Below are 27,688 nucleotides of genomic sequence, written 5' to 3' on the forward strand. Positions count from 1 at the left end.
TTGATTACTGTTGGTATATTTTTTACAACAGAGTATTTTTGCACGTTTGTCACTGTTTTTTCTTTATTTTTCAGTCTTTGGGTGGTGTGAACACTGTCCAACTGACCTATTCACTTTTGTGCATGTCATGTGTTTTTACCTTTTTGTGAGTAGTGTATATGCTAGAGGTTTGGCAGATGATGTGGTAACAGTGATCACATGCAGTCATTCAATCATTTACATGACCTCTGCAGCCAGTCACTGGCCTCGTAAGCAAGTCTTCCACGTACTGCACATGACCACTGATGCCAGGAAGAGTGGCTAATGGTGTAGGGCGCATGACCAGATGCCAACCTGCGACTGGCAGAGCAGCAGTGCTGTAACAAAGGGAGTTTGAAAGACGCGTTATCCCTTTTTTATTTAGTCACACTGGTACGTTTCATGACCTCCAAAAAAAGCCTCTTTAATGAAGTCAAGGCTCATCAAAGAATCTTCCCTGTGAGTGTCATTTTGTGTATGAGTTGCTGGCAAACACATGAGAAACAAACAAGAAAAAAAAAGCCTAATAAAAAAAGCTTAATCCTTAAATCCACGATCTGTACATACATGTAGAGCCCATGCCCTCCTCAGAGCAGAATAGAAAAGGAAGAAAAGCAGCAGCCATATGTTATACTTGTTATGCCAGAAAATATCTGGCACGACAACTGACAGATTCAAGTTATACAAACCTAGTAAAGCTGGCCAAGGAAAGCATTTCACTTTCAAAATTGTTGTAATATAGTATTACATAGCAATAAGGACCATGCCTTCCAGACAATAATGTCATGGTAGTTCATCGTTCTACTAAATCCTTCTGACATCCCACGTGTGTTTCATCAATGCGCAACGTGTTACCATCCACCCATTTCTAAAGAACCGTGTAGGACGGTAACCTCCCTCCAGGCGCCCAATAATCCTGAAAAACACTATATGAATGCACTATATGGTAACAAGGAGTCGGTAAACCAAACCTCTGAATCCAACTCCTCAATTTCCATGACTCCGACTCCCTCATACCAGGGCTGTGGAGTCGGTAAGCCAAACCTCCGACTCAAACTCCTTAATTTCCATGACACAGACTCCGACATACCAGGGCTGTAGAGTCGGTAAGCCAAACTTCAGACTCCAGCTCCTTAATTTCCATGACACAGACTCCGACATACCAGGGCTGTAGAGTCGGTAAGCCAAACTTCAGACTCCAGCTCCTCAATTTCCATGACACAGACTCCGACATACCAGGGCTGTAGAGTCGGTAAGCCAAACTTCAGACTCCAGCTCCTCAATTTCCATGACACAGACTCCAACTCCACCAAAACGGGCTCTGACTCCACAGCCCTGATGGTAACTACATATTATACAAATCTACCAGGCGTCAGGAAGCAGCACTGGTGGGGTATGTGCATACAGGGTCTTCACCAGTTATTCTTTTGCACATTTACAGTGTATTTTACCCACTTCATAAAGGGTTCATCCTTGGGACCCTCAAATGAGTAAGGGTAGGCTCATGAGCGCGCATTTCCAGTCTGGATGTTGTACGTGAAAACAAAGACCAATGCCATTCCACGGGACAGTGCAGACGAACCGTTTTGTTTTTACTGATCAAATCTGCGTGTGAAAAATAAATCACAGCATACAGTTTTTTCTTTTTTGCCAAAAATTGTATGACACTTTGCAGTTCAAGTCTATGGGTGTGCCAAAAATCTAATTCCATAGGAAGCCATCATTTAGCATGTGTTTATTACACTGCAATTCAGTAGGAAACTGGAAACGGTCTAGTAAATGACTAATAGCTGCTGAAGTAAAAAACGGATTGTATATGGACTGCACACGGGTAATGAGTGAGAAAAAAATCTGCGGTTTATTAGATGAGCCTGCCCCAATGGTGGAGAAGTGCTAGATGCTACTCACTGCCTCTAACATCGGGATCCACATCAAGCATCATATTATGGAAAGGTAACAATGTTAAATGCTGGAATACCATGTACAAAGGATTGTGAGGTCTGCATTTGGCGGCGATGTGTAGTAAGTTTGAGCATTTTTAAATGTTTTATTTTTTTCTCTAAATGCAGAACATTCTAGGAATGACATCTTTACTTCAAACATGCATCATTAAGGTGTTACAAGATAAAAAGCAAACTTAAAAACTTCACCTCATCTCCCGCAGCCTCTAAAGCATAAAAAAAGCAACAAAACAAAAACTAAATACTGTAAATAATAAAAAAATAATAAATGTGTGTAGGCGAGGTCATGGGACCGGAGGTCAGATAAAATATGGATGAGAAATGGACTAAATAACAGTTTTCGACTATGTAGACAAACCCTATTGATATGGGAATGTGCAAAAGTCAACTTGTTCATACATTTCCAGGAGCAGCAACAGAGGAACGTCACAACGTTGTAGATCCTTAACTAGAACAGACGACAAGAGAGCCGTCGGGGGCCTTTAATCATGATCTTGTGCAGTGCTCCACAGATGTGAGCAGCACAGGGTATGACAACTCAGCCATACTGGATTTATTAGATCACATAAACAAGTATGGGGCCTTTATTCTCAATTCCCCACTTATTTAAGTTACAGGCAACACAGAAACACAAAAGGAAAAAAACAAACATTCTAAAGGAAAATCTCTGACACTTTGTTTAGCTTTGCATTGTAATGCTTGTGGCTGGAGTAAGGCAAGCTCTACAGCCAGATGTGCTGTATTGCTGCACGACGGAGACAATCCAAGATTTTCACTAAGACCTCATTCAGATGTCACAGATTTTTCACGTGCACGCACACACACACACACACACACACACACACACACACACACACAAAAGTCATCAGTAAGGCTCTCATAGACTTAAATTGCAAAGTGACCTCTGGCTCGCTCCAGCAAACATTGGAGCGATCCAGTGGGTCACAACCTGTTGGAGACCGATGGGAGCGGAGCAGATAGAAGGTGAAGACGGTAGTGGGTGAGAATAAACCTAAGCGCAGGGATCTTCAATTATAAGCACCAATCCAGCCCTGCATGTGAACAGCTCCATAGATTATGGATCAGAGGCTGGACAGACATCTGACTGGGATGATTTAGTGAATCCTGCTTTGAGCAGGGGGTTGGACCAGATGGCCCAGGAGGTCCCTTCCGACTCTACGATTCTATGAATGGTACGTAAAAAACGGACATCTAAGTGAAGCCTTAGCGGGACAAGAAAAAAGCTCTGGCCGTTACACAAATGTAATATGCTGCCTTGAAATTGCACCATATTTATGCAGTTATTAAGAGCAAAGAGCTCACAGCTATCTGTTTTGTTTTTTTCTCTGGCTGAAGACCACCTTGAAGTCTTACCCAGTCATCTCAAAAAAATATCTTTGTCCAAAAAAAAAAAAAAAAAAAAAAAAAAAAAAAATGCAATACACACCATATTAAATCTCAACCCCAGCTCAAAGTGACTTCAGTGTCTTCGGTTTGGCTAGACTTTTAAAGAGGAGAAACTTGATTCTTACATTTATTTCCTCCAATAATTGATAAAATGTGCACATATTGGTTCCACAGTGAATTACTCTAAGTGATGATATGGACATTTGGGCTCACTACAACCACAAAAACATTAAAACAAGCAATGTTAAGAAAAAACAAGAACAAGGGCTGGCACACCCATCAGTACAAGTGTAATTCGTGCGTGCACATTCACATTGTGGCTATTAACAGACAAATATAACCTAGAATAAAAATAAGACATACAAACCCTACAGTAAGAAAACAGTAACAAATGTTAAAATAGTTGATGAAAAGAGCGTAAAAGCCATCGAACCTTGACCAGGTGTACCCCATCGGGATGGTCCCCAACTCTAGTGTCTCACCTAATGTGCCAGCAGGCCTCAAAATAGATGGGCCTATAATGACAATAAAAAGGCGGCAGGGCACAAATCCTTAAAGTGGAGAGGGCTGACAGAAAGGTCAGCCAGTTGTCCCCTCATCTTGAAGGAATGTGCAAATACCAGGCTTGACCCCAAATCCAGAGATGGAAGAAATCAGCTGCAGCTTTCCTCAGGTGATGGTCCGGTGTAAGGACCGCCATGAATCAAATAAATGATATAAAAAACAAAAGTTGCATCCTCAGCTTGCTGCCGTGTTTTATTTTTTACAAATAAAGGAGGATATTAAAGGATGGTGTCAGTTTTTCTTCTTTTCTCACTTCCACAATATTTGCCGGTTGGTCGTTCTGGCACCTGAGATTCTTGCTGTATGGAAGTTGGTCTAATGGATTTTTAAGACAAGGTGAGCATTGGTGCCATTTTTTTCTTTTCGTGAAATATGTTCATATGAATTTATTAAAAGAATAATGGCAATGAGTTTCAACATCAGACAGATGTCTTCCTCAGGACAAAATAGGTGGCGGTTGAGCTGGACTTGGGCTTGAGTTCCACTGGCAGGTGTAAAGCACAGTCAGGCCCAGGTCCTGCTCGGCCCCCATCTATCCTGAGGCCAGCTGGTTCATAGCGAGGTAAGAAACTAGAGTGAGGATCATCCTGATGGGGTGCATCTTGTGGTGGGGTGGCTTTTATTAGGAAATAAAATGTTAACCAAGTGTTACTTTCTATATACTGTAGGGTTTCTATACACTGTTTTTACAGTTCGGTTCATATATATTTGGACAGAGACAACATTTTTCCAATTTTGGTTCTAGACATTACCACAATGAATTTTAAACAAAACAATTCAGATGCAGTTGAAGTTCAGTCTTTCAGCTTTCATTTGAGGGTATCCACATTAAAAATTGGATGAAGGGTATAGGAGTTTCAGCTCCTTAACATGTGCCACCCTGTTTTTAAAGGGACCAAAAGTAATTGGACAGATTAAATAATTGTAAATAAAATGTTCATTTCTAGTACTTGGTTGAAAACCCTTTGTTGGCAATGACTGCCTGAAGTCTTGAACTCATGGACATCACCAGACGCTGTGTTTCCTCCTTTTTGATGCTCTGCCAGGCCTTCACTGCGGTGGTTTTCAGTTGCTGTTTGTTTGTGGGCCTGTCTGAAGTTTAGTCTTTAACAAGTGAAATGCATGCTCAACTGGGTAGAGATCAGGTGACTGACTTGACCATTCAAGAATATTCCACTTCTTTGCTTTAATAAACTCCTGTGTTGCTTTGGCTTTATGTTTTGGGTCATTGTCCATCTGTAGTATGAAACGACGACCAGTTTGGCTGCATTTGGCTGGATCTGAGCACACAGTATGGCTCTGAATACCTCAGAATTCATTCGGCTGCTTCTGTCCGGTGTCACATCATCAATGAACACTAGTGACCCAGTGCCACTGGCAGCCATGCATGCCCGAGCCATCACACTGCCTCCGCCGTGTTTTACAGATGCTGTGGTATGCTTTGGATCATGAGCTCTACCACGCCTTCGCCATACTTTTCTCTTTCCATCATTCTGGTAGAGGTTGATCTTGGTTTCATCTGTCCAAAGAATGTTCTTCCAGAACTGTGCTGGCTTTTTTAGATGTTTTTTAGCAAAGTCCAGTCTAGCCTTTTTATTCTTGATGCTTATGAGTGGCTTGCACCATGCAGTGAACCCTCTGTAGTTACTTTCATGCAGTCTGCTCTTTATGGTAGATTTGGATATTGATACGCCTACCTCCTGGAGAGTGTTGTTCACTTGGTTGGCTGTTGTGAAGGGGTTTCTCTTCACCATGGAGACTATTCTGCGATCATCCACCACTGTCTTCCGTGGGCACCCAGGTCTTTTTGTATTGATGAGTTCACCAGTGCTTTCTTTCTTTCTCAGGATGTACCAAACTGTAGATTTTGCCACTCCTAATGTTGTAGCAATTTCTCGAATGGGTTTTTTCTGTTTTTTCAGCTTAAGGATGGCTTATTTCACCTGCATGGAGAGCTCCTTTGACTGCATGTTTCCTTCACAGCAAAACCTTCCAAATGCAAGCACCACACCTCAAATCTACTCCAGGCCTTTTATCTGCTTAATTGAGAATGACATAACGAAGGGATTGCCCACACCTGTCCATGAAATAGCCTTGGAGTCAATTCTCCAATTACTTTTGGTCCCTTTAAAAACAGGGTGGCACATGTTAAGGAGCTGAAACTCCTAAACCCTTCATCCAATTTTAATGTGGATACCCTCACATGGAAGCTGAAAGTCTGAACTTCAACTGCATCTGAATTGTTTTGTTTAAAATTCATTGTGGTAATGTCTAGAACCAAAATTAGAAAAATGTTGTCTCTGTCCAAATATATATGGACCTAACTGTAATTAATCTGTTGATATATTTAGCCCCCTTAGTGGCAGGGTTATCCAGCAATATGGAAACTCATGGGAAAAGTCCAATTCCAAATACTTTGGCTGGGAAATGGAACTGCCCCATTCTGCTTGTATCTCTAGGTAAATAAAGCACAAAAGTCAATTCTGCCCTCTAAGACAAAAAACATAAATTAAACACAAGTTAAAAAGGAACAAAAAACACCACAAGTAAATACAATTTTCCTTTTTTCTACAATTCCACCCATAACCTCATTATTATAGACTGAGTGACATGGTCTTTTACGGATTTCCATGAAAGCTCTGGACAAGCTGCAGAAGAAACAAACGGACATAAAGTGGTCTAACTGGCCCCTAAACTCTAGTAACGTGCTCATACCTGCCAACGTGAAGATCCCCTGGAGAATGATAAAGACACCCATCCAGGCCATTGCCTCCGATTTTCAAAGAAAACAATATATTTACAAAGTAAAAAATGAAAACAAAGAAAGCTAATCCAAAGAGAGTGGTGCTGCAAACAGCCTCCGCTCCTCTTTGTAGTGCTAGTATTACCAGACAGGCATTGAAGGATGAGGAAGCTGTTTGCTGGGTTAGAACAATAAAAAAAGGAGAGGAACGGGTAATGACTCTGCTGAAGACATTTACTGAGAGACGAAAGGAAGCGAAGGGAGACTTTGTGAGTGGAAGTAACTACATTCTGTGACTCCAAGTCTATGTTTCTGTCTCCCTCCGGATTCATGCCAACAGACCCGTAAGATGTCTTAGTGGCCACAGAAACCCCATTCTGCTTGATAACTATGGGTCCAATGTTATAAGGAATTCTGTGAGCAAAACACCTTGAAATGTTAGAGAGTACTCTTCTAAAAGGTTTACACACAGGAATTAATGTTTCAGTGTAAGGAAAGAACAGTCAATGTCTTCACTGCGCCATCACAATCTGGTCGGATAGGAAGAGCATGGAGGACTTTGCCTACTATGCTGATGGCTAGAGTCCAGGGTCAACATGGAAAGCCTAACCAACATCCCAGCCCATCATAGCCCTACTGAAGCACTAATTCATCCACATTGGTGGAGAGTAAGAGTTACAGGGCATACAAGGAACAACTCAGTACACCTCTCTTTGAGAAATTATATGGCTACCCAACTTATCCGAATTGCAGGGATTTGGGAACTGTAGACTGGGTGGGATACTCAGACTGCCTCATATTTTAAAAGGACAAAATACTCAGGGAATTTTCTCAGCTACAAATGGAAGCAGGGCTACCTCATTCTGAATTCTATAAATCGTAAGACACACATATCAGAACATATCCTTTACTAAAAATGTGATCATACACAGAATAGCCACTTCACACAGATCGGGAGGGTTGAGATCAGTATTACACAGTGCAATGTCGGATCCAGTTCTAGTAAAATATCCTATATGCTGTAAAGCAAGATGGGAGGGATTGATAGGTCCTATTGCCGATGAGCACTGGCAGGACATCTTAGACAGGACTACCCAATAATCCTTAAGTGGATCCCACATTCTACCCCAGCTATATGTTATTGATCAGGTCTATAGGACGCCTACATCCCTTTTCGACATTGGGCTCACAACACCCAATCCAGTAGACTTGCTACACATGCTCTGGTCCTGCCCCAACTTAGAATCCTTCTGGAAAGGCGTGCTAGATGTCACACAGTTTATTTAGTGCAAACAGATTCCATACCTTAGGTATGTATACTGGGTTACATCGAAGACCTGAATATTGACGAGTATGGTAAAACCGCCATCTCTCCAATGTTGTACATGGCTAGAAAATTAATAGCTCAATAGTGGACTCCCCCAATCCCTGAGTTCATAAAGAGTTACTGGTTGCTCAACTTGGAAAGAGGCAATTATCTAAAGACAAATGCAATAACTACATTTGAAAATCATTGGGCTTCTTGCATGGAGAACTCAGTTATTGCATCACATGAACTGAAGAGCGATCAGTTGGGTCTTTTATAAACGTCTACTCCACATAACAATAAACTCCGTGTGCTTTCTTAAGGTCCTTTTACATTTAGCGATGCACCAGCGATCCCGACCACGATATGACCCGGTCAGGATCGCTGGTGCATCGCTAAATGGTCGCTAGTGAGCTGCCACACAGGCAGATCTCACAGCGATGCAGCAGCGATACAGCGGTCGTTATTACCTTTCAGACGCGGCGATGAAGACGTCTTCCCACCCGCCTCCACACGTCGCTCGTCGGCGCCACAGGAAGCGCCCAACGAGAAATGGAGCTGGCTGATCTCGCGCGATCATCGATGGACAGCGGGGGAGCCGGTCGGAGGCAAGTATCACACATAGCGATATCGCTAGCAATAATCGCTGCTACGTCACAAAATCGGTGAAGTTATAGCGATATTGCTAGCGATATCGCTATGTGTAAAACCCCCTTTAGATGTTGGCATTACCTTCCTTCTTGTGTTGCATAGGCAGTCGTTGGGGTACATTAAATATTCCAAATTAAATAGACAACTAATCAAACAGGTCGACCTCCTCCTTGCCAAACCAAGAATTTGCTATCCATTTATGCATTTTTTTTATTTTTTGTTGCACTTTGTTGGGGTGTGAGGGAGGGTACGGGGGGGGGGGGGTTGGATTTTTTGACGTTTGTTTTGTCTGTATAATATGAGAAAAAACTTCTCAATAAAAAATAGTTGATCCCAGCCTATCCACAAGGACTCCAACATACTAGAATAACAAAGTATCAGGAGAGGATTGCCCAGAGAAAACGTTGCATCTGTTTTCTTTCTCCCCACTTTTTTTTTATTGAAGAAGTTGTACATTAATCAATATTCAGCTAACACCGTCAAGCTTCACTACTGTCCTCCCAGGACCTTTCATACACCAGTGCCAAATTTTAGACGTTCCTCAGCTCTGGTGTGTGTCTCAGCTTATACTGGAACTGGAAGAGTAAAGACGACAGTGCAGCCCAAAAAACACTGAGTTGACCATTCATTAAGAACTTTATTATAACAGTTCCTAGTTTTCAGAGCAAATGTTGAAGCTGCGTAGACAGGTGTTGCATATGCAAATCTTAAAATGGTTTGCGCTAGAGTAAAAATGTGCCACATTTATTAAGAGGTGAACAGATCTCAATACATTTGGGACATCATTGGCTGCCCTTCACTACAATCTCCACTAATTTCTGCAGTAATTATTAATGTGTTGATCCAATGGTGGCTTTACTCACTTCAGATTTACACATCCCACTTTTGTAAACATATTTGGGGGAGAGAGAGAGAAAGGGAGGGACTAAAGAGCCTGATATGTCATAGACTAATTTACCCAACCCTGAACATGCCCCTATCCTCTAGAAGGGGCCCGATAAAACCTGGACTCCTATATGCCTCCCTACCCCTGTCCCCCTATTCTTACCATTTGCTTTGACAATGCTAACGTACTTAGTCCTGCCAATAAAGCTCATTCGATTTTGAAAGGGAAAGAGAGAGAAAGGGAAGATACAAAGTACGGGAAGATATACGCCTGTTTTGTGGAATTCAAAAAGGCCTCCGACTCAGTGTAGCATCCAGGACTATTCCTAAAACTGCTGGGGAGCGGAATAGGAGGCAAAACATATGATGTCATCCGAAGCTCCTATACTGGAGAACAGTTGCAGCATGAGAGTCAACGGAAGGAGGACGGCCTATTTCCAACAGAGCCGAGGCGTGAGACAGGACTGCAGCCTCAGTCCAACGCTCTTTAACATCTACATCAATGAGCTGGCGGTGGCCCTAGAGTCCTCCTCAGCACCAGGACTCAACCTCCATGACACTCAGGTGAAATTTCTGCTTTATGCCGATGACCTTGTGCTGTTATCACCAACCGAGAAAGGCCTCCAAGATCATCTGAAAATACTAGAGACCTTCAGCAGCATGGGCACTGCCAATCAACCAGAAGAAAACTAACATCATGGTGTTCCACAAAAGAAAGGAGAAACCTACTGACCTTCCTACCTTTATGATAGACAAAAGTCCACTTTCAGAAACCAACAAATACACCTACCTCGGCCTAGAACTCAGCCAGTCAGGGAGCTTCAAGCAAGCCATAGAGTTACTGAAAGACAAGGCATCTAAAAGCCTTCTATGCCATCAGAAGACATCTGTACCTTCTCAAGGCACCAGTAACTGGCTAAAAATCTTTGACTCCATCATTGCCCCAATCTTTCTCTACGGCAGTGAGGTCTAGGGCCCAGTCTCATACCCAAACTGGTCAAAGTGGGACGCTGAGCCGAATGAAATATTCCTCCTAGAGTTCTGCAAGTATCTTCTCCAAGTCAATTAGAGCACATCAAACAGCTCCTGCTGATGGGCAGATTCCCACTACACCTCGCAATTCAGAAGAAGGCGCGGTCATTCAAGGCTCATCTATAAAGTAGTAGTCCCAGCTCCTACCATCACAAAGCCTTCCTACACCAGGAAGCCTCCCAACTATCTCAAGGGGGAAACGGGAGAGAGGGTTGAGAGAGAGGGGGAGAGAGAGAGAGAGAGAGAGAGAGAGAGAGAGAGAGAGAGAGAGAGAGAGAGAGAGAGAGAGAGAGAGAGAGGGGGGAAAACGGGAGAGAGAGAGAGGGGGGAAAACGGGAGAGAGAGAGAGGGGGGAAAACGGGAGAGAGAGAGAGGGGGGAAACGGGAGAGAGAGAGAGGGGGGAAACGGGAGAGAGAGAGAGGGGGGAAACGGGAGAGAGAGAGAGGGGGGAAACGGGAGAGAGAGAGAGGGGGGAAACGGGAGAGAGAGAGAGGGGGGAAACGGGAGAGAGAGAGAGGGGGGAAACGGGAGAGAGAGAGAGGGGGGAAACGGGAGAGAGAGAGAGGGGGGAAACGGGAGAGAGAGAGAGGGGGGAAACGGGAGAGAGAGAGAGGGGGGAAACGGGAGAGAGAGAGAGGGGGGAAACGGGAGAGAGAGACGGAGGGAAACGGGAGAGAGAGGGGGGGGGAAACGGGAGAGAGAGAGGGGGGAAACGGGAGAGAGAGAGAGGGGGGAAACGGGAGAGAGAGAGAGGGGAGAAACGGGAGAGAGAGGGGGGAAACGGGAGAGAGAGGGGGGAAACGGGAGAGAGAGGGGGGAAACGGGAGAGAGAGGGGGGAAACGGGAGAGAGAGAGGGGGGAAACGGGAGAGAGAGAGGGGGGGGAAACGGGAGAGAGAGAGGGGGGGGAAACGGGAGAGAGAGAGAGGGGGGAAACGGGAGAGAGAGAGGGGGGAAACGGGAGAGAGAGAGAGGGGGGAAACGGGAGAGAGAGAGAGGGGGGAAAAGGGAGAGAGAGAGGGGGAAACGGGAGAGAGAGGGGGGGGAAACGGGAGAGAGAGGGGGGGGAAACGGGAGAGAGAGAGGGGGGAAACGGGAGAGAGAGAGGGGGGAAACGGGAGATGGGGAAACGGGAGATGGGGAAACGGGAGATGGGGAAACGGGAGATGGGGAAACGGGAGATGGGGAAACGGGAGATGGGGAAACGGGAGATGGGGAAACGGGAGATGGGGAAACGGGAGAGGGGGAAACGGGAGAGGGGGAAACGGGAGAGGGGGAAACGGGGAGAGGGGGAAACGGGAGAGGGGGAAACGGGAGAGGGGGAAACGGGAGAGAGAGAGGGGGGGGAAACGGGAGAGAGAGGGGGGAAACGGGAGAGAGAGGGGGGAAACGGGAGAGAGAGGGGGGAAACGGGAGAGAGAGAGAGGGGGGAAACGGGAGAGAGAGAGGGGGGGGAAACGGGAGAGAGAGAGGGGGGGGAAACGGGAGAGAGAGAGGGGGGGGAAACGGGAGAGAGAGAGGGGGGAAACGGGAGAGAGAGAGAGGGGGGAAACGGGAGAGAGAGAGAGGGGGGAAACGGGAGAGAGAGAGGGGAAACGGGAGAGAGAGAGAGGGGAAACGGGAGAGAGAGAGAGGGGGGAAACGGGAGAGAGAGAGAGGGGGGAAACGGGAGAGAGAGAGAGGGGGGAAACGGGAGAGAGAGAGAGGGGGGAAACGGGAGAGAGAGAGAGGGGGGAAACGGGAGAGAGAGAGAGGGGGGAAACGGGAGAGAGAGAGAGAGGGGGGAAACGGGAGAGAGAGAGAGAGAGGGGGGAAACGGGAGAGAGAGAGAGAGGGGGGAAATGGGAGAGAGAGAGAGAGGGGGAAACGGGAGAGAGAGGGGGAAACGGGAGAGAGAGAGGGGGAAACGGGAGAGGTGGAAACGGGAGAGAGAGAGGGGGAAACGGGAGAGGGGGAAACGGGAGAGAGAGAGGGGGAAACGGGAGAGGTGGAAACGGGAGAGAGAGAGGGGGAAACGGGAGAGAGAGAGGGGGAAACGGGAGAGGGGGAAACGGGAGAGAGAGAGGGGGAAACGGGAGAGGGGGAAACGGGAGAGAGAGAGGGGGAAACGGGAGAGAGAGAGGGGGAAACGGGAGAGAGAGAGGGGGAAACGGGAGAGAGAGAGGGGGAAACGGGAGAGAGAGAGGGAAACGGAGGAGAGGGAAACGGAGGAGAGAGAGGGAAACGGAGGAGAGAGAGGGAAACGGGAGAGAGGGAAACGGAGGAGAGAGAGGGAAACGGAGGAGAGAGAGGGAAACGGAGGAGAGAGAGGGAAACGGAGGAGAGAGAGGGAAACGGAGGAGAGAGAGGGAAACGGAGGAGAGAGAGGGAAACGGAGGAGAGAGAGGGAAACGGAGGAGAGAGAGGGAAACGGAGGAGAGAGAGGGAAACGGGAGAGAGAGAGGGAAACGGAGGAGAGAGAGGGAAACAGAGGAGAGAGAGGGAAACAGAGGAGAGAGAGGGAAACAGAGGAGAGAGAGGGAAACAGAGGAGAGAGAGGGAAACAGAGGAGAGAGAGGGAAACAGAGGAGAGAGAGGGAAACAGAGGAGAGAGAGGGAAACGGGAGAGAGAGAGGGAAACGGGAGAGAGAGGAAAAAGGAAAATAAAATAAAAAAAAAAAAAAAAGACCCACAAAGAACAAGTCTGTTCACTCACCTTTGGATCTGCCAGAGCATTAATTACATTTCCAAGAGCCAACAAGGAACGGTTAATGTTTGTGCCTTCGCGTAGCCGCTCACCCTTCGCATTGGTGGCACTTGCCCGTTCTGAACCAGCCAAATCAATAAGACTCATTTTGGCAATTCGAACATTTTGATTAATGCTAGCACTTTTGTCCTGCTGTCTTAAGTATATCTAAGTAAAAAAAAGACACAAGATTATTCAGAACTTGAACTAACAACATTGGGGAGATTTATCTTTGCACTTAAATGGCACTTAGCAGATATTAATACCACCGCATTTTCACTCACCTGAAATACAGCGTGTGATCGTGAAGAAGTGGCATTCATGTCAGTGGGATGCTGAGTTCTGTTCTTATTCCCATAGTCTAGCAGTTGGAGGATATTTTCAGCAGATTTTGGCTTTAGATATTTGAGGGAAAGTCAAACAATTATAAAAGCGCAAAAACACAACATTACCAATCAATGATTTATCAGTAATCATCAATAACTTATGAATAACAGCCTTTTACCATGATCAGTCCAGAGTTACTGTCTGGTAATCATTAAATGCTCTCGGTTTCAATAAACGGAGGCTCATCTGATGGCCAATAAAACATCCAACAAAATGTACCCAAAATGACGCGCTGACACCAAATTGTCGGCCTCTAGGTTAGGGTTACATGTCTAACTTCCTACACAAAGAAAAACACTCCCGCCCCTCCTTTGTGTGACATGCACATAAAGAGCCGTCTTACACAGCGTGCCCACATCAGGAAGCGCCTGTCTGAATCCTGCTCATATAGGTACTGTTCACATGATCAGGTTTTAAATACATTAGATAGGACTGCTCCGAGATGGGTTACCGTGATGTTGGTGGAGTGGCTTAGTATACATTCTTTGCAAAAAACGTATCAACTAAACACCCTGTTTTTATTATCATCTTTTTACTAGCACTTGCTGCCTACTGTTATATATTTTTTACAACAGAGTATTTTTGCACGTTTGTCATACTGTGTTTTTTCTTTGTGTTTCAGTCTTTGAGTGGTGTGAACACTGTCCAACCAACCTGTTCACTTTTGTGCATGTCACATGTGTTTTTAATTTATGTCTAACTTCCTGTAATGTACAATTAGTCTCTAGCAGCAGAGGACCACACGGATTACAGGACCTGAGGGTGTGTCTGTGCTCTCTATTCTTGCTATCATGTCAGTCAAATTGCATAGTCATAATTGAGTGGGGGGTATTCAAGGGCAGGCAAGCCACCGAACAAAGGCAGGATCATTGCACAAGGCCTAATAGTGCTGGCAGAACGTTGATGAAATAGAACCTGAAAATGAGCGGATGTAAGATAAATCACAGAGCAGGAGTTCTGGGATGTATTAAATTGGTATGTGCACCAACAAGTTAACTGATTGGGGGAAAAAGAGGGTATAGTCTCTTTGAGCGGCACAGTGGCTTAGTGGTTAGCACTGCAGCCTTGCAGCGCTGGGATCCTGGGCTCAAATCCCACCAAGGACAACATCTGCAATGGGTTTGTATGTTCTCCCCGTGTTTGCTTGGGTTTCCTCCGGGTTCTCCGGTTTCCTCCCACACTCCAAAGACATACTGATACGGAATTTAGATTGTGAGCCCCATCGGGGACAGTGCCAATATTGTATGTAAAGCGCTGTGGAATTAATGGCGCTATATAAATGAGTAAAATAAATAAAAACATTTCTCAACGATCTGCAACCTATAGCACGTGTGCAACAGAGGGTATGGGTGCCATGTTTGCCTGGAAGGTTGCAGTTCTGGTGAACCCTACATATTTGTAATTCTAGCTCTGTGGCTCTAACTTTTAAAAGAAAAAAAAATGTTACAACTTGTCAAAAATGTGCATATTTTACATAGCACTTTACCAGCCAACACTTTAATTTTTGGTGAAGAATCTGCTACAAATACTCAATGTGTGCACATACCCCTACACCTCACCCTCTTCCAATGCCACAGCCTGAAGGCCTTCCAAACACAAGGAGGGAAACCATGTAGTTTACATACATCATTACTATATGCGGTCAATATTCCAAGGGTAGTTTGACGCTAAAGAGGTAAATGCATACTGTATATACTTTAAGGGCTACCGTTAAAAGGGTTTTAGCTCATCTCACAGACCACATACCTCATGCAGCGTTAGCCCTTGAACGACCACTCCTTTCTGAGCATCTTCTCGCACGGCAAGAGGACCAGAGTTTGCAAGAAGGTCACGGATTTGCTCGTTGTACACCTGTGAAAATGAAGGGGTCTCAGACTTGTATTTTCTATGTGGAACATTAGAAACTCTGCCTTATCATCATGTTGGAGTGCAGTTTCAGCTTCTGCTACCAGTTAGGATCAGAACTTCTGGACCTTTAAAGAGTTTTGCATGGGAATGACTGAAGGTTTTACAGAGTTAAACACAACTGAAGTCTTTGATGAAGGGACTGATGTAAAAATAATACTGCTTCTGAATATACTGTGACGTTTTCAGCATTTTGAAAGAAAAAGAACTCCAACTATGGAGCCCGAGTGGCATACGCAAGACCCATGTTGTAGGAGCACACAGGTATAGCTATCGGCACATACTGTACCAGAGATTACATTACAGGAGTACTCTCCCTAGAAACTTCGCCACATGGAGGACCGAGGCACAGATCTGTAGGCGCTGACGAGGTCTTTGCACACAGCTTTGCCATGTGCATTAGGGCTTAAAGTGGCAATACATATTGATAACCTGTCGGCCAACTGCTAAGAAAAAACTGTATCATATATCCTATAGTAAATTAATAGTACACTGAAATAACATTGGATACTAAGTAAACGCCATTTTGAACAAAAAAGTGTAACTGCCATTCCACCGCGACAAGGTGTATGTAATCTTTACGGTCCTATCCTGTCTTGTAATAAAACCTTACAATGTGTCAGCTGACCTCAATGTGAATAAGGGCCGAGCAGGACAAGGCACCGACTGTTCAGCCACCTGTCCACGGGAAGCCTTACAGATGAAATGCCCAGCTCTGGAAGGGTGGCCACACCCCTGTGTGTACAAAGCACAAGAGACAACAGCAAGACCAAATAAATGAGCCGGAGCAGAAGTTGTGCTATTACTATTTACTTGCGATAGGCTTTATGCTCATGTGTTTTCTTGGGTGTGGTCTGTGAAAAGGCTACAGTGTGAACATGCTCTTAGATTGCATGTATACCAACTTATGCTCAGGCTCATTTCTTTTGTTTTTTTCCTCTTCAGAGGGGGGAAGCAAACAGCTTCCCTACACCTCTGGAGAGGGCTGTTCCTCCGTAAAAACAAAAGTATTCGGCATGCTGAAAGCGAACGTTAGACTCCTTCTTTCACCTGACATCTGCAGTTGGCGACAGTTCAGACACACCATATACATTTGAGGACCGACATAGTCCAACACATTTGTCTAGTGCATTTGACCAGCTTAAGGCTGTATAGAAGACCTCTGTTAATTAGCTTAACGTTAAACTGTGGGTTCATAATAAACATGGATTTTTGTGAGTACTCACCGTAAAATCCTTTTCTCCGAGACGCTCATTGGGGGACACAGAGACTGTGGGTGTGTGCTTCTGCCGTCTGGAGGCTGACACTAAGTATACAAAAAAAAGAGTTAGCTCCTCCTCCGCCGCATACACCCTCGCCCCCAGACCGGGCGTAACTCAGTTTAGTGCATAAGCAGTAGGAGAACGCGCCTTAAACTCAGGCAAGAAATTATACGTCTGAAAAAGGGGCCACCCTAATCCTTACACAAGGATTTGTATAACTCAAAATAAGTAAATGCCAACTGGCTAATAGGGTGGGTGCTGTGTCCCCCAATGAGCGTCTCGGAGAAAAGGATTTTACGGTGAGTACTCACAAAAATCCATGTTTCTCCTTCGTCTCATTGGGGGACACAGAGACTGTGGGACGTTCTAAAGCAGTCCTCTGGGCGGGATCTTAGCTCACCCAATCCATGCTAATTTGCGCCCCTGATTAGAGGTGCGCAACTGCTGCCTGGAGAATCTTTCTTCCCAGGCTTGCATCCGAGGATGCCTGGGTATGTACGTTATAATGTTTGACAAACGTATGCAAACTGGACCAGGTAGCTGCTTTGCACACCTGCTCCGCTGAAGCCTGGTGTCGCAGTGCCCATGAGGCACCCACTGCTCGAGCCGAGTGTGCCTTGATCCCTGCCGGAACCGGCGTGCCACTGATTTGATAAGATTCTTGGACCGTCAGGCGAACCCATCTGGCCAAAGTCGCTCTGGACGCAGCGAGCCCCTTCCGCCGCCCTTCTGGAATCACGAATAGAGAGTCTGTCTGGCGGAATGGCGCTGTCCTTGTCACATACCTCCTAAGGGCTCTTACCAGATCCAGGGTGTGCAATGCCTTTTCTACCCTGTGCACCGGTGCCGGGCAAAACGAGGGTAAGACAATGTCTTCGTTGATATGGAATGCAGACACAACCTTCGGCAAGAAGGGAGGAGCTGGCCTTAAAACTACCTTATCTTTATAAAAGGTCAGGAACGGCGGTTTACAAGATAAGGCCGCCAATTCCGAAACCCGCCTAATAGACGTTATAGCTACCAGAAAAACGACCTTTCTGGACAGGTAAGGTAAGGAGACTTCTTGCAATGGTTCGAAAGGAGCCTCCTGAAGGGCCCTGAGCACCAAGTTCAGGTCCCATGATTCCGTCGGCGCCTTATAGGGGGGTACTAAATGTGCGATCCCCTGCATAAACGTCCTAACCTGCCAGACGTAAGCGACTTTTCATTGGAAAAGCACCGACAGGGCCGAGATTTGCGTTCTGAGCGAACTCGGAGCCAATCCCGCGTCCAGCCCTGCCTGCAGAAAAGCCAGTACGTTGGGGATCGAAAAAACCAGAGGAGCCACTCCGCGATCCCTACACCAACGGAAAAAAACTTCCCAAGTCCGGTGATATACTCTCGCCGAGGAAGGCTTTCGGGCACTCACCATCGTGGCCGCCACATCGCGCCTGAATCCTGCCTGTGTTAACAGCCAAGATTCAATGGCCACACCGTCAAACACAGGGCCCCTAAGTTCGGATGGCAGATCGGCCCCTGGGACAGTAAGTCCGGCCGATCTGGGAGACGCCAAGGTACGTCCACCACTAGTTGAACCAGATCTGCATACCAGGCCCGCCGGGGCCAGTCTGGGGCCAGCAGAATTGCTGGAACCTTCTCTCTCCTTATTTTTCTGATGACTCTTGGAAGCAGAGGCAGCGGGGGAAACAAGTACGGGAGACAAAACTGGCTCCACGGAAGCACCAGAGCGTCTGCTGCGATTGCCTGCGGGTCGAGGGATCGAGCGACAAACCTTTGTACTTTGGCGTTCTCTCTGGATGCCATAAGGTCCACGTCTGGTGTCCCCCACCGTTGGCAGATCTGTTGAAAGACCTCGGGGTGCAGGGACCATTCCCCTGCCGCGACCCCCTGTCGTCTGAGAAAATCTGCCGCCCAGTTTTCGACTCCCGGAATGTGCACCGCTGAAATTACCACGTGGTTCTTCTCTGCCCAACGCAGTACCAGCCCAACCTCGCGCATGGCTGCCTGGCTGCGCGTGCCCCCTTGATGGTTGACATATGCTACTGCTGTAGCATTGTCCGACTGAATGCGCACCGGCCGGTGTCTCAGCAAACGCTGAAAATGTTGCAGGGCCAATCGTATTGCCCGTATCTCCAGAATGTTGATCGGGAGAATTACCTCCCGAATGGACCACCGCCCCTGGGCTGTGTGACTCTGGAAAACTGCTCCCCAACCATGCAGGCTTGCATCGGTCGTCACCACCAACCACTGTTCCGGGGGAAAAGGTTTCCCCTGGACCAGAGACGAGTCGCGAGTCCACCATCGGAGTGATCGCCGGACCGGTGGAGACAACTTGCACCGATGACTGAGAGACAGCAGCCTCCGGTCCCATGCTGACAAGAGCGCATGCTGAAGCGGACGGAGATGGAACTGGGCAAACGGGATTGCCTCCATCGCCGCCACCATTCTGCCCAACACACTCATGCCGTACCGGATGGATCTGGTGCCCGGCTGTAGAAGGCTCCGTACCCCCTGCTTGATCCTTCGCGCCTTGTCCTGAGGGAGGATCACCAGCCCCCGGGAGGTGTCGAAAACCATGCCTAGGAATACGATTCTCTGGGCTGGAACCAAGGACGACTTGTTTCGATTGATCAACCAGCCTAGACGGGCCAGGGTATCCAGTGTGATACTGACATTCCCCTGGCACGCCTGAAACGACGGCCCCTTTACCAAAAGGTCGTCCAGGTACGGTAGTACCGTTATGCCCCGTGCATGCAGGATGGCCATAACCACCGCCATTATCTTTGTAAAGACTCTGGGGGCAGTGGCCAAACGAAGGGCAGAGCCACAAATTGGAAATGTTGCCCTCCGATCGCAAAACGCAGGAACCTCTGGTGTGGAGGAAATATCGGAATGTGTAGATATGCATCCTGCACATCGATCGAGGCCAGGAATTCCCCTGGATCCATGGCTGCAATGACCGAGCGGAGGGACTCCATCCGGAACCGCCTGACCCTGATGAATTTGTTCAGGATCTTTAGATCCAGTACTGGCCTCACAGTCCCGTCTTTTTTGGGGACCGAAAACAGGTTGGAGTAAAAACCTTGCGTCTCTTCGCCTTGCGGCACTGGGACAATGACCCCTTTGCGCTGTAGCGTCATTATAGCCTGTAACAAATCTTCCGCCTGCGATTCTGTCCCGGAAAGTCGGGAACGGAAGAATCGCTGTGGCGGGAGTCCGACAAACTCTATCTTGTACCCGGACGATATCAATTCCGCCAACCAAGCGTCGCGTGCCACTGCGACCCAAACGTGGCTGAACCCTAGTAGGCGTCCGCCCACTCTGTCGTCCGTAGGTACGAAGCGCCTCGAGTCATTTTGCTGGAGGCTTTTGGGATCTGGCCCCCCTCGCTCTGGGCAAACGGCCTCGGCCTCTACCCAGCGGATTGGCCCTGTAAGAGGTTTGCCTTTCCCTACTCTGGCCATCGTTTGCGGAGGAGGATGCCCTGGCTGAAGTCCCCCCCCAGGGGCTACGAAAGGGCCGAAAACGCCTCTGCGTTTGCCTGAATGCCGGGCAACTCCTCTGCTGCGGGAGGAAACTACTTCTCCCCCCTGTGGCTTCTGAGATAAGCTTATCAAGCTTCTCACCGAACAACCGATTGCCCTGAAAAGGCAATGAGGTTAAGGATTTTTTAGAGATAGAATCCGCTTTCCACAACCTCAGCCATAATGCTCGCCTAATGGCGATCGCATTTGCTGCTGCAACAGCCGAACACTCGGCCGCGTCCAGTGAGGCGCTGATGAGATAATCACTCGCTCCTGATATCTGATTTGCCACCTCCAAGACCTCCGCGGGCAGATCCCTGTCTTGGAGGGCCTTATGCAGAGCGTCCGCCCATGAAACCATGGCCTTAGCCACCCAAGTTGCCGCAAAGGAGGGGGCCAGAGCCGACCCTGCTGCCTCATACACCGAGCGGGCAAGCCCCTCTATGAGGCGATCAGTTGGGTCCTTGATGGAAGAAACACTGGGTATCGACAATAGCGATCTTGATGCTAAACGGGATACCGGTGGGTCCACTACTGGCGACTCCACCCATCCTTTATGGAGCTCAGGAGGAAACGGATACTTAGCTTGCAGCGCTTTTTGCATTGCAAAACGCTTATCCGGGTGTTCTCTATGTTTCTGGACTAGATCCTCGAACTCCGGATGCGTGGCAAACCTTCTATGCGGTCGCCTGGTTTTCTTGAAGGAGACCTTGTGACCTGAGGCCGTGGACACATCGTCCTCGACCTCTAATGTCTGGTTGACTGCCTCAATGAGGCTGTCCACCGAGTCTTGGTACCCCAGGCTTTCTAGATTCCAGGCCTCCTCCTCCTCGCCCTCATCCTGATCGCTCCCTGAGCTCAGCGACAGGGAACGAGATGCCCTAATACCCGCCGCCGAAGCCCCGGAGGGCCCGGCCGACGGGGAACGAGCTCTTTTGCCATGAGCTTGTCTGGTACTGGAGCGGCCTCTAACGGTCGGAGGGTCCTGAGACGTGGACGAGCTGTCTTTCGCTGGCAGACCACCATCCTTGTCCCTGCCCGGGCCTCGAAGGGATTCAATTGCCCTTGTAAGGGACAACATAGAATGCGATAAAGACACCGCCCATTCCGGGGGGGGTCCTGACCCCTGGGCTCTGAAACAGTGGGGGGCTCCTGGGCGCGCTCCGACTCGCAGGCTTCACAAAATTTACCCGCCTGCGCCTTTGGCAGCCTGACCCCACAGGAAACACAAACAGCGTATAGGAAAGAGTGAGCTTTCCCTTTGCCAGACATATTGCCCAAGCTTGAAGGTAGGGTAGAAGGAGGAGGAGGGTAACCCCTTCCTTGACTACCAGTGCGGCTCTCGAAACGGGGTTGCACTCACCCACAGGTAACGTTCCACTCCTGTTGAACGACCGCGGAAATGCGAGGGGGGGGGCGGGAGTTTCCGCTCCGGTACTGTGTGCGCCCGCCGCTCTCCACCCCCTGGGCTGAGCCGTACCGGAAGTCAGTGGGCGGGTCTTCCGGCTACCACCGGAAGTCGGCGGGCGGGGCCTCGCGCGGTACCCACAGACTTCCTCATGCAGCGGGGGCCGCGGCTTCCGGCCGCACTCCGGTACACGGGGCATGCGGCGTTACTCGCCGGGGGCAGCACCGGGAGAGAGGCGGACCTCCCCATTATCAAAGGTGAGCAGGGCGTTCCGCCGTGGGGGCTCTCTTGGGGTGCTCTCAACTCCATCCCCGGGCAGGGAGGGGGAGGCTTCTGGTATCGGGACGAATCTTCGATCCCTCGGCTCACCTGCGCCTCCAACTCAACCCCTGGTCTCACTACCTAGGGGTGGAAGGGGCCTCAATGAATCGCGTTGCAGGAGAGGAACAACGTGGAGGGTCGCTCACACGTGCTCGCCCGTTGAGGTTATGGGGAAACCGAATCCTCTTATCAGGATGCGTTGCCGCCTCTTTACAAAATAAAAAAGAAAAATGGTTGTCTGGGGAAAAGTCCCAGATGTGTCCCTCGGTGCGGGAGAGGAAAACACGTGGAGGGTTACTCACACGTGGTCGCCCGTTGATGATTTGGGGAGATCGGACCCTCTCTATAGGATCCGTCGCCCCTGTCTTATCTTCATAGAGAAGAAGAAGAAAAAAAAAAAAAAAAAAAAAAATCTAGTCTGGAGCTCCAGACTGCGTGTGCCTCCATCAGACACTAAGCAAAAAACTGAGTTACGCCCGGTCTGGGGGCGAGGGTGTATGCGGCGGAGGAGGAGCTAACTCTTTTTTTTGTATACTTAGTGTCAGCCTCCAGACGGCAGAAGCACACACCCACAGTCTCTGTGTCCCCCAATGAGACGAAGGAGAAAAATAGAATTCTAGAAAACTAGGATTAAAAATAAAATAAATAAATTTACTAGGATCTATATTACAGAACTGAATCATCCCCAACAACGTACGCTTTTGTCTATAGAGACTTCAGTGATTTCTTACATTGCTGGGCATGGACGATTGAACAGTGAAGGGCAGCTTTAGAAATACATTAATTTTGTTTTGCTGTAAATTAGCAGCGAAAGAGATATTACGGATCACCACTAGAAATGACGAGACAGAGGACACGCTGTTCTCACAAGAGGCACAATATGAAAGTATAAGTGTAATATGCACATATCACTCCATCAAACACATAGCTTTCTATACCCAGCTATGAAGTCTCACAGAGTCCTGCAGACCGGGCAGAGTCAGGATCTTCTCAAAGTCAGGTCACACAACACATAGTTACCAGAAAGAAAGAAAAACTAACCTCCAGATAAGAGACCGCGACATTGCAAACCTTTTCCTCTTTCATGCTCTCTATTCGGTCATACAGATCCATCATCGTGAGATACATAACTCCAGGACACCCAGGAGAGCCCAGCATTGTGTGCGTCTTGCCTGCTCCTGTAGCTCCATAAGCCAAAACTAAGGAGACAAAGCAAAGTTGTTAAAGCTGACAACAGAATAAAACCACCTAACCCCTCTAGATAAATGGCAGTGGACATTGACAACTTGAGAACGGCTAAGGATGTCAAGCATGGAGTAATTTACTGGATGCCGTTGACAATTTTATGCATGCCACTTTACCTGCCTTTGCTGTCCCAATTAGCATGGGATTGGTAATGGGTAGCACAGTGATGCTTGTACCTACACGGGGCAGATCTCCGGCTTATGATCTGCAGTCAGTCTGATGGCCTTATATTCACATCTACCATTCCCGGCTCTAAGATCCTAAGCTAGATTGGATTTACAATAGTATTTGGCTAGCACTGGCATAGCAGAAGAAGGAAAACTTACATACTTCAGAATAAGGTGAACCACAAAGTGTTCCAAGCATTGCAAACAAGCATTTACACGGCAATATGACAGAGATTGAGGATTGTTAAAAACACTAGTCTCACAATTATCTTGCTGTGTAAACAGACTGCCGGTCGCTCGCTCGATCAAGCAAAACGCTCACTTAGCAGGTGAAGTGTAAAGTACTGTCACACTTAGCGATGCACCGGCGATCCCGACCAGCAATATGACGCGGTCAGGATCGCTGGTGCATCGCTAAGTGGTCGCTAGTGAGCTGCCACCCAGGCAGATCTCACCAGCGACATAGCAGGAGTCGCTACTTACCAGTCAGACGAGGCGATCCTGACGTCCTCCCGCCCGTGTCCACGCGTCGCTCATTGGCGCCACAGAAAGCCCAGCAGGAAGCTGACGATGAGAAACGGTTCAGGACGTTCTCGCGCGATCAGCGATAATCAGCGGGGGAGCCGGTCGGAGGTAAGTATCAGACATAGCGATATCGCTAGCAATATCGCTGCTACGTCACAAAAACCAGGGACGATATAGCGATATTGCTAGCGATATCACTTAGTGTGACAGGCCCTTAACAGATCATCATTCTCGGCAGTGTAAGTCCAATTAACATTCTGTGTACACTGAGGTAGAGACCTGTTAATCCAGGGCAGTGGGCGAGGAGGAGTCTCCAGTGTGACTCCATCCTGAGCAGCTTTTAAATATCCCTGAGATCAAACAGCAAGTGCAAAATACATGATGCCCATGTATTGGGACCCAAGAACCAGCCAGGGCTGTGGAGTCGGAGTCATGGAGTCGGAGCCCATTTTGGTGAAGTCGGTATAAAAAGAACCGACTCCTAAAATATATAATAAATTGGGTACAGTAGTACAATGCAGTTTGTGGGGAACATTTTTTCATAAGAATTTGGGAAAGTTATGAAATGTCCTATAAATGTCTGTCCCATTCCTGATCTAAGGTCTAGACTTTTAGCTGAGATGAATCTGTGCTACAGTTTAAGCAGTCAAGCTCATTCTCTACAGATAAGGGGAAAAATAAACACAGGGAAGGAATGCCTGCATTCATCTCAGAACTTCTGGAGTTAACAGGAAAGCAGGATTAATGTAAGTACTTCTTAAAGCATATCTGAACTTTCAATAAACTGTGCATAAATCAATAGCCCAGTATATGTTGTCTCTGCAGGCTTGATGTTTTAGTTTTCTTTTCCTCTTAGATCCTGTTTGGAGAAATTAGCTGCTCTGACGACCTATATACAGTGGGGCAAAAAAGTATTTAGTCAGTCAGCAATAGTGCAAGTTCCACCACTTAAAAAGATGAGAGGCGTCTGTAATTTACATCATAGGTAGACCTCAACTATGGGAGACAAACGGAGAAAAAAAAATCCAGAAAATCACATTGTCTGTTTTTTTTTCATTTTATTTGCATATTATGGTGGAAAATAAGTATTTGGTCAGAAACAAGCAATCAAGATTTCTGGCTCTCACAGACCTGTAACTTCTTCTTTAAGAGTCTCCTCTTTCCTCCACTCATTACCTGTAGTAATGGCACCTGTTTAAACTTGTTATCAGTATAAAAAGACACCTGTGCACACCCTCAAACAGTCTGACTCCAAACTCCACTATGGTGAAGACCAAAGAGCTGTCAAAGGACACCAGAAACAAAATTGTAGCCCTGCACCAGGCTGGGAAGACTGAATCTGCAATAGCCAACCAGCTTGGAGTGAAGAAATCAACTGTGGGAGCAATAATTAGAAAATGGAAGACATACAAGACCACTGATAATCTCCCTCGATCTGGTGCTCCACGCAAAATCCCACCCCGTGGGGTCAGAATGATCACAAGAACGGTGAGCAAAAATCCCAGAACCACGCGGGGGGACCTAGTGAATGAACTGCAGAGAGCTGGGACCAATGTAACAAGGTCTACCATAAGTAACACACTATGCCACCATGGACTCAGATCCTGCAGTGCCAGACGTGTCCCACTGCTTAAGCCTGTACATGTCCGGGCCCGTCTGAAGTTTGCTAGAGAGCATTTGGATGATCCAGAGGAGTTTTGGGAGAATGTCCTATGGTCTGATGAAACCAAACTGGAACTGTTTGGTAGAAACACAACTTGTCGTGTTTGGAGGAAAAAGAATACTGAGTTGCATCCATCAAACACCATACCTACTGTAAAGCATGGTGGTGGAAACATCATGCTTTGGGGCTGTTTCTCTGCAAAGGGGCCAGGACGACTGATCCGGGTACATGAAAGAATGAATGGGGCCATGTATTGTGAGATTTTGAGTGCAAACCTCCTTCCATTAGCAAGGGCATTGAATATGAAACGTGGCTGGGTCTTTCAACATGACAATGATCCAAAGCACACCGCCAGGGCAACGAAGGAGTGGCTTCGTAAGAAGCATTTCAAGGTCCTGGAGTGGCCTAGCCAGTCTCCAGATCTCAACCCTATAGAAAACCTTTGGAGGGAGTTGAAAGTCCGTGTTGCCAAGCGAAAAGCCAAAAACATCACTGCTCTAGAGGAGATCTGCATGGAGGAATGGGCCAACATACCAACAACAGTGTGTGGCAACCTTGTGAAGACTTACAGAAAACGTTTGACCTCTGTCATTGGCAACAAAGGATATATCACAAAGTATTGAGATGAAATTTTGTTTCTGACCAAATACTTATTTTCCACCATAATATGCAAATAAAATGAAAAAAAAAAACAGACAATGTGATTTTCTGGATTTTTTTTTTCCTCAGTTTGTCTCCCATAGTTGAGGTCTACCTATGATGTAAATTACAGACGCCTCTCATCTTTTTAAGTGGTGGAACTTGCACTATTGCTGACTGACTAAATACTTTTTTGCCCCACTGTACACTATACAGGGAGGGCCATTTATATGGATACACCTAAATAAAATGGGAATGGTTGGTGATAACTTCCTGTTTGTGGCACATTAGTATATGGGAGGGGGAAACTTTTCAAGATGGGTGGTGACCATGGCGGCCATTTTGGATCAGCTTTATTTTTTTCAGTGGGAAGTGGGTCATGTGACACAAACTTATTGAGAATTTCACAAGAAAACCAATATGAATATGCGCATATTCATGTCTTTAATGAGCGGTACCACATGAGTGCTGAAGCCTGGACGAGCTGCCGGCGCCGAGATCATGGGAGAAGAGGGGCAGCAGAGACCGCGCCAGGAGGGGGTGAGTATGACGGGGGGGAGCCATATTCACATGTCCCCGTTCCCCCAACCATGCGCCGCTCTGTCCTCCGACTGTGACATTCAGGTCAGAGGGCGCCATGACGTAGTCAGTGCGCGCCCTCTGCTGAACGTCCCTGCAGAGACCCGGGAGACAAAGCAGCGGGTGGCGATGGAACGGGGACAGGTGAATATCGCCAGTGCTGGGGGCCTGAGCCAGCGGCAACACCGGCACCTGTCCCACATAGCTCAGGTCACCAGCACCTGGCCCCCAGGGACGAGAGGGGAGTATGTCATTTCTTTTAAATTGCAGCGACAGCAGCAATATATGGGCAGTATTTCTCTATGCAACTTTTTGGGCCACCATTAACCCTTGTGCAGCATTTTATGGGGGGTATTTATCTATGGAGCATATTTTTGGACCACCATTAACCCTTGTGCAGCACCACCCTCAGCTTATACTCGAGTCAATACGTTTTCCCAGTTTTTAGTGGCAAAATTAGGGGCCTCGCCTTATACTCAAGTATATATGGCAACTTAAGTCTGCTGATCCGGTGACAATGAAAACAGGGAAATTGAATTATCATTGTTATTTCATTAAGATTGATTTCAAACATCCGTGAAGAACAGACTATGCTCAGATTAGAAGATTAGGTCTGGTCGCTGGCTCTCTTGACCGAAGCACACGGTTTCATAGGCCTAACAAATGCTAAAATTGTGTTTATAAGGGTAATTGGAAATCATTGGAAAGAAAAATCCTCCTCTATGAGACGCCTTCTCTGCCAGACATAGGTTGGCTGGTACATATTTTGAA

General features: G+C 47.4%; 1 protein-coding gene across 5 annotated transcripts in view; it reads right to left on the reverse strand.

The window, feature by feature from the left end:
- The window catches only part of KIF18A (kinesin family member 18A), a 188,370-nt gene that overhangs the window by 110,024 nt on the left and 50,658 nt on the right, over window positions 1-27,688 (reverse strand). For all 5 annotated transcript variants that reach the window (XM_073576284.1, XM_073576282.1, XM_073576283.1 and 2 more), the window contains exons 3-6: window positions 23,141-23,298; window positions 15,426-15,530; window positions 13,577-13,687; window positions 13,263-13,460 (exon numbers count right to left, since the gene is read on the reverse strand). In XM_073576284.1, coding sequence (XP_073432385.1) covers window positions 13,263-13,460; window positions 13,577-13,687; window positions 15,426-15,530; window positions 23,141-23,298 — 572 coding nt within the window. The remainder of the gene's footprint in view (window positions 1-13,262; window positions 13,461-13,576; window positions 13,688-15,425; window positions 15,531-23,140; window positions 23,299-27,688) is intronic.

The sequence above is a fragment of the Dendrobates tinctorius genome, unplaced genomic scaffold, assembly GCF_039654945.1.
Source record: "Dendrobates tinctorius isolate UK_male_01 unplaced genomic scaffold, ASM3965494v1 ptg000048l, whole genome shotgun sequence".
Classification (NCBI taxonomy): domain Eukaryota; kingdom Metazoa; phylum Chordata; class Amphibia; order Anura; family Dendrobatidae; genus Dendrobates; species Dendrobates tinctorius.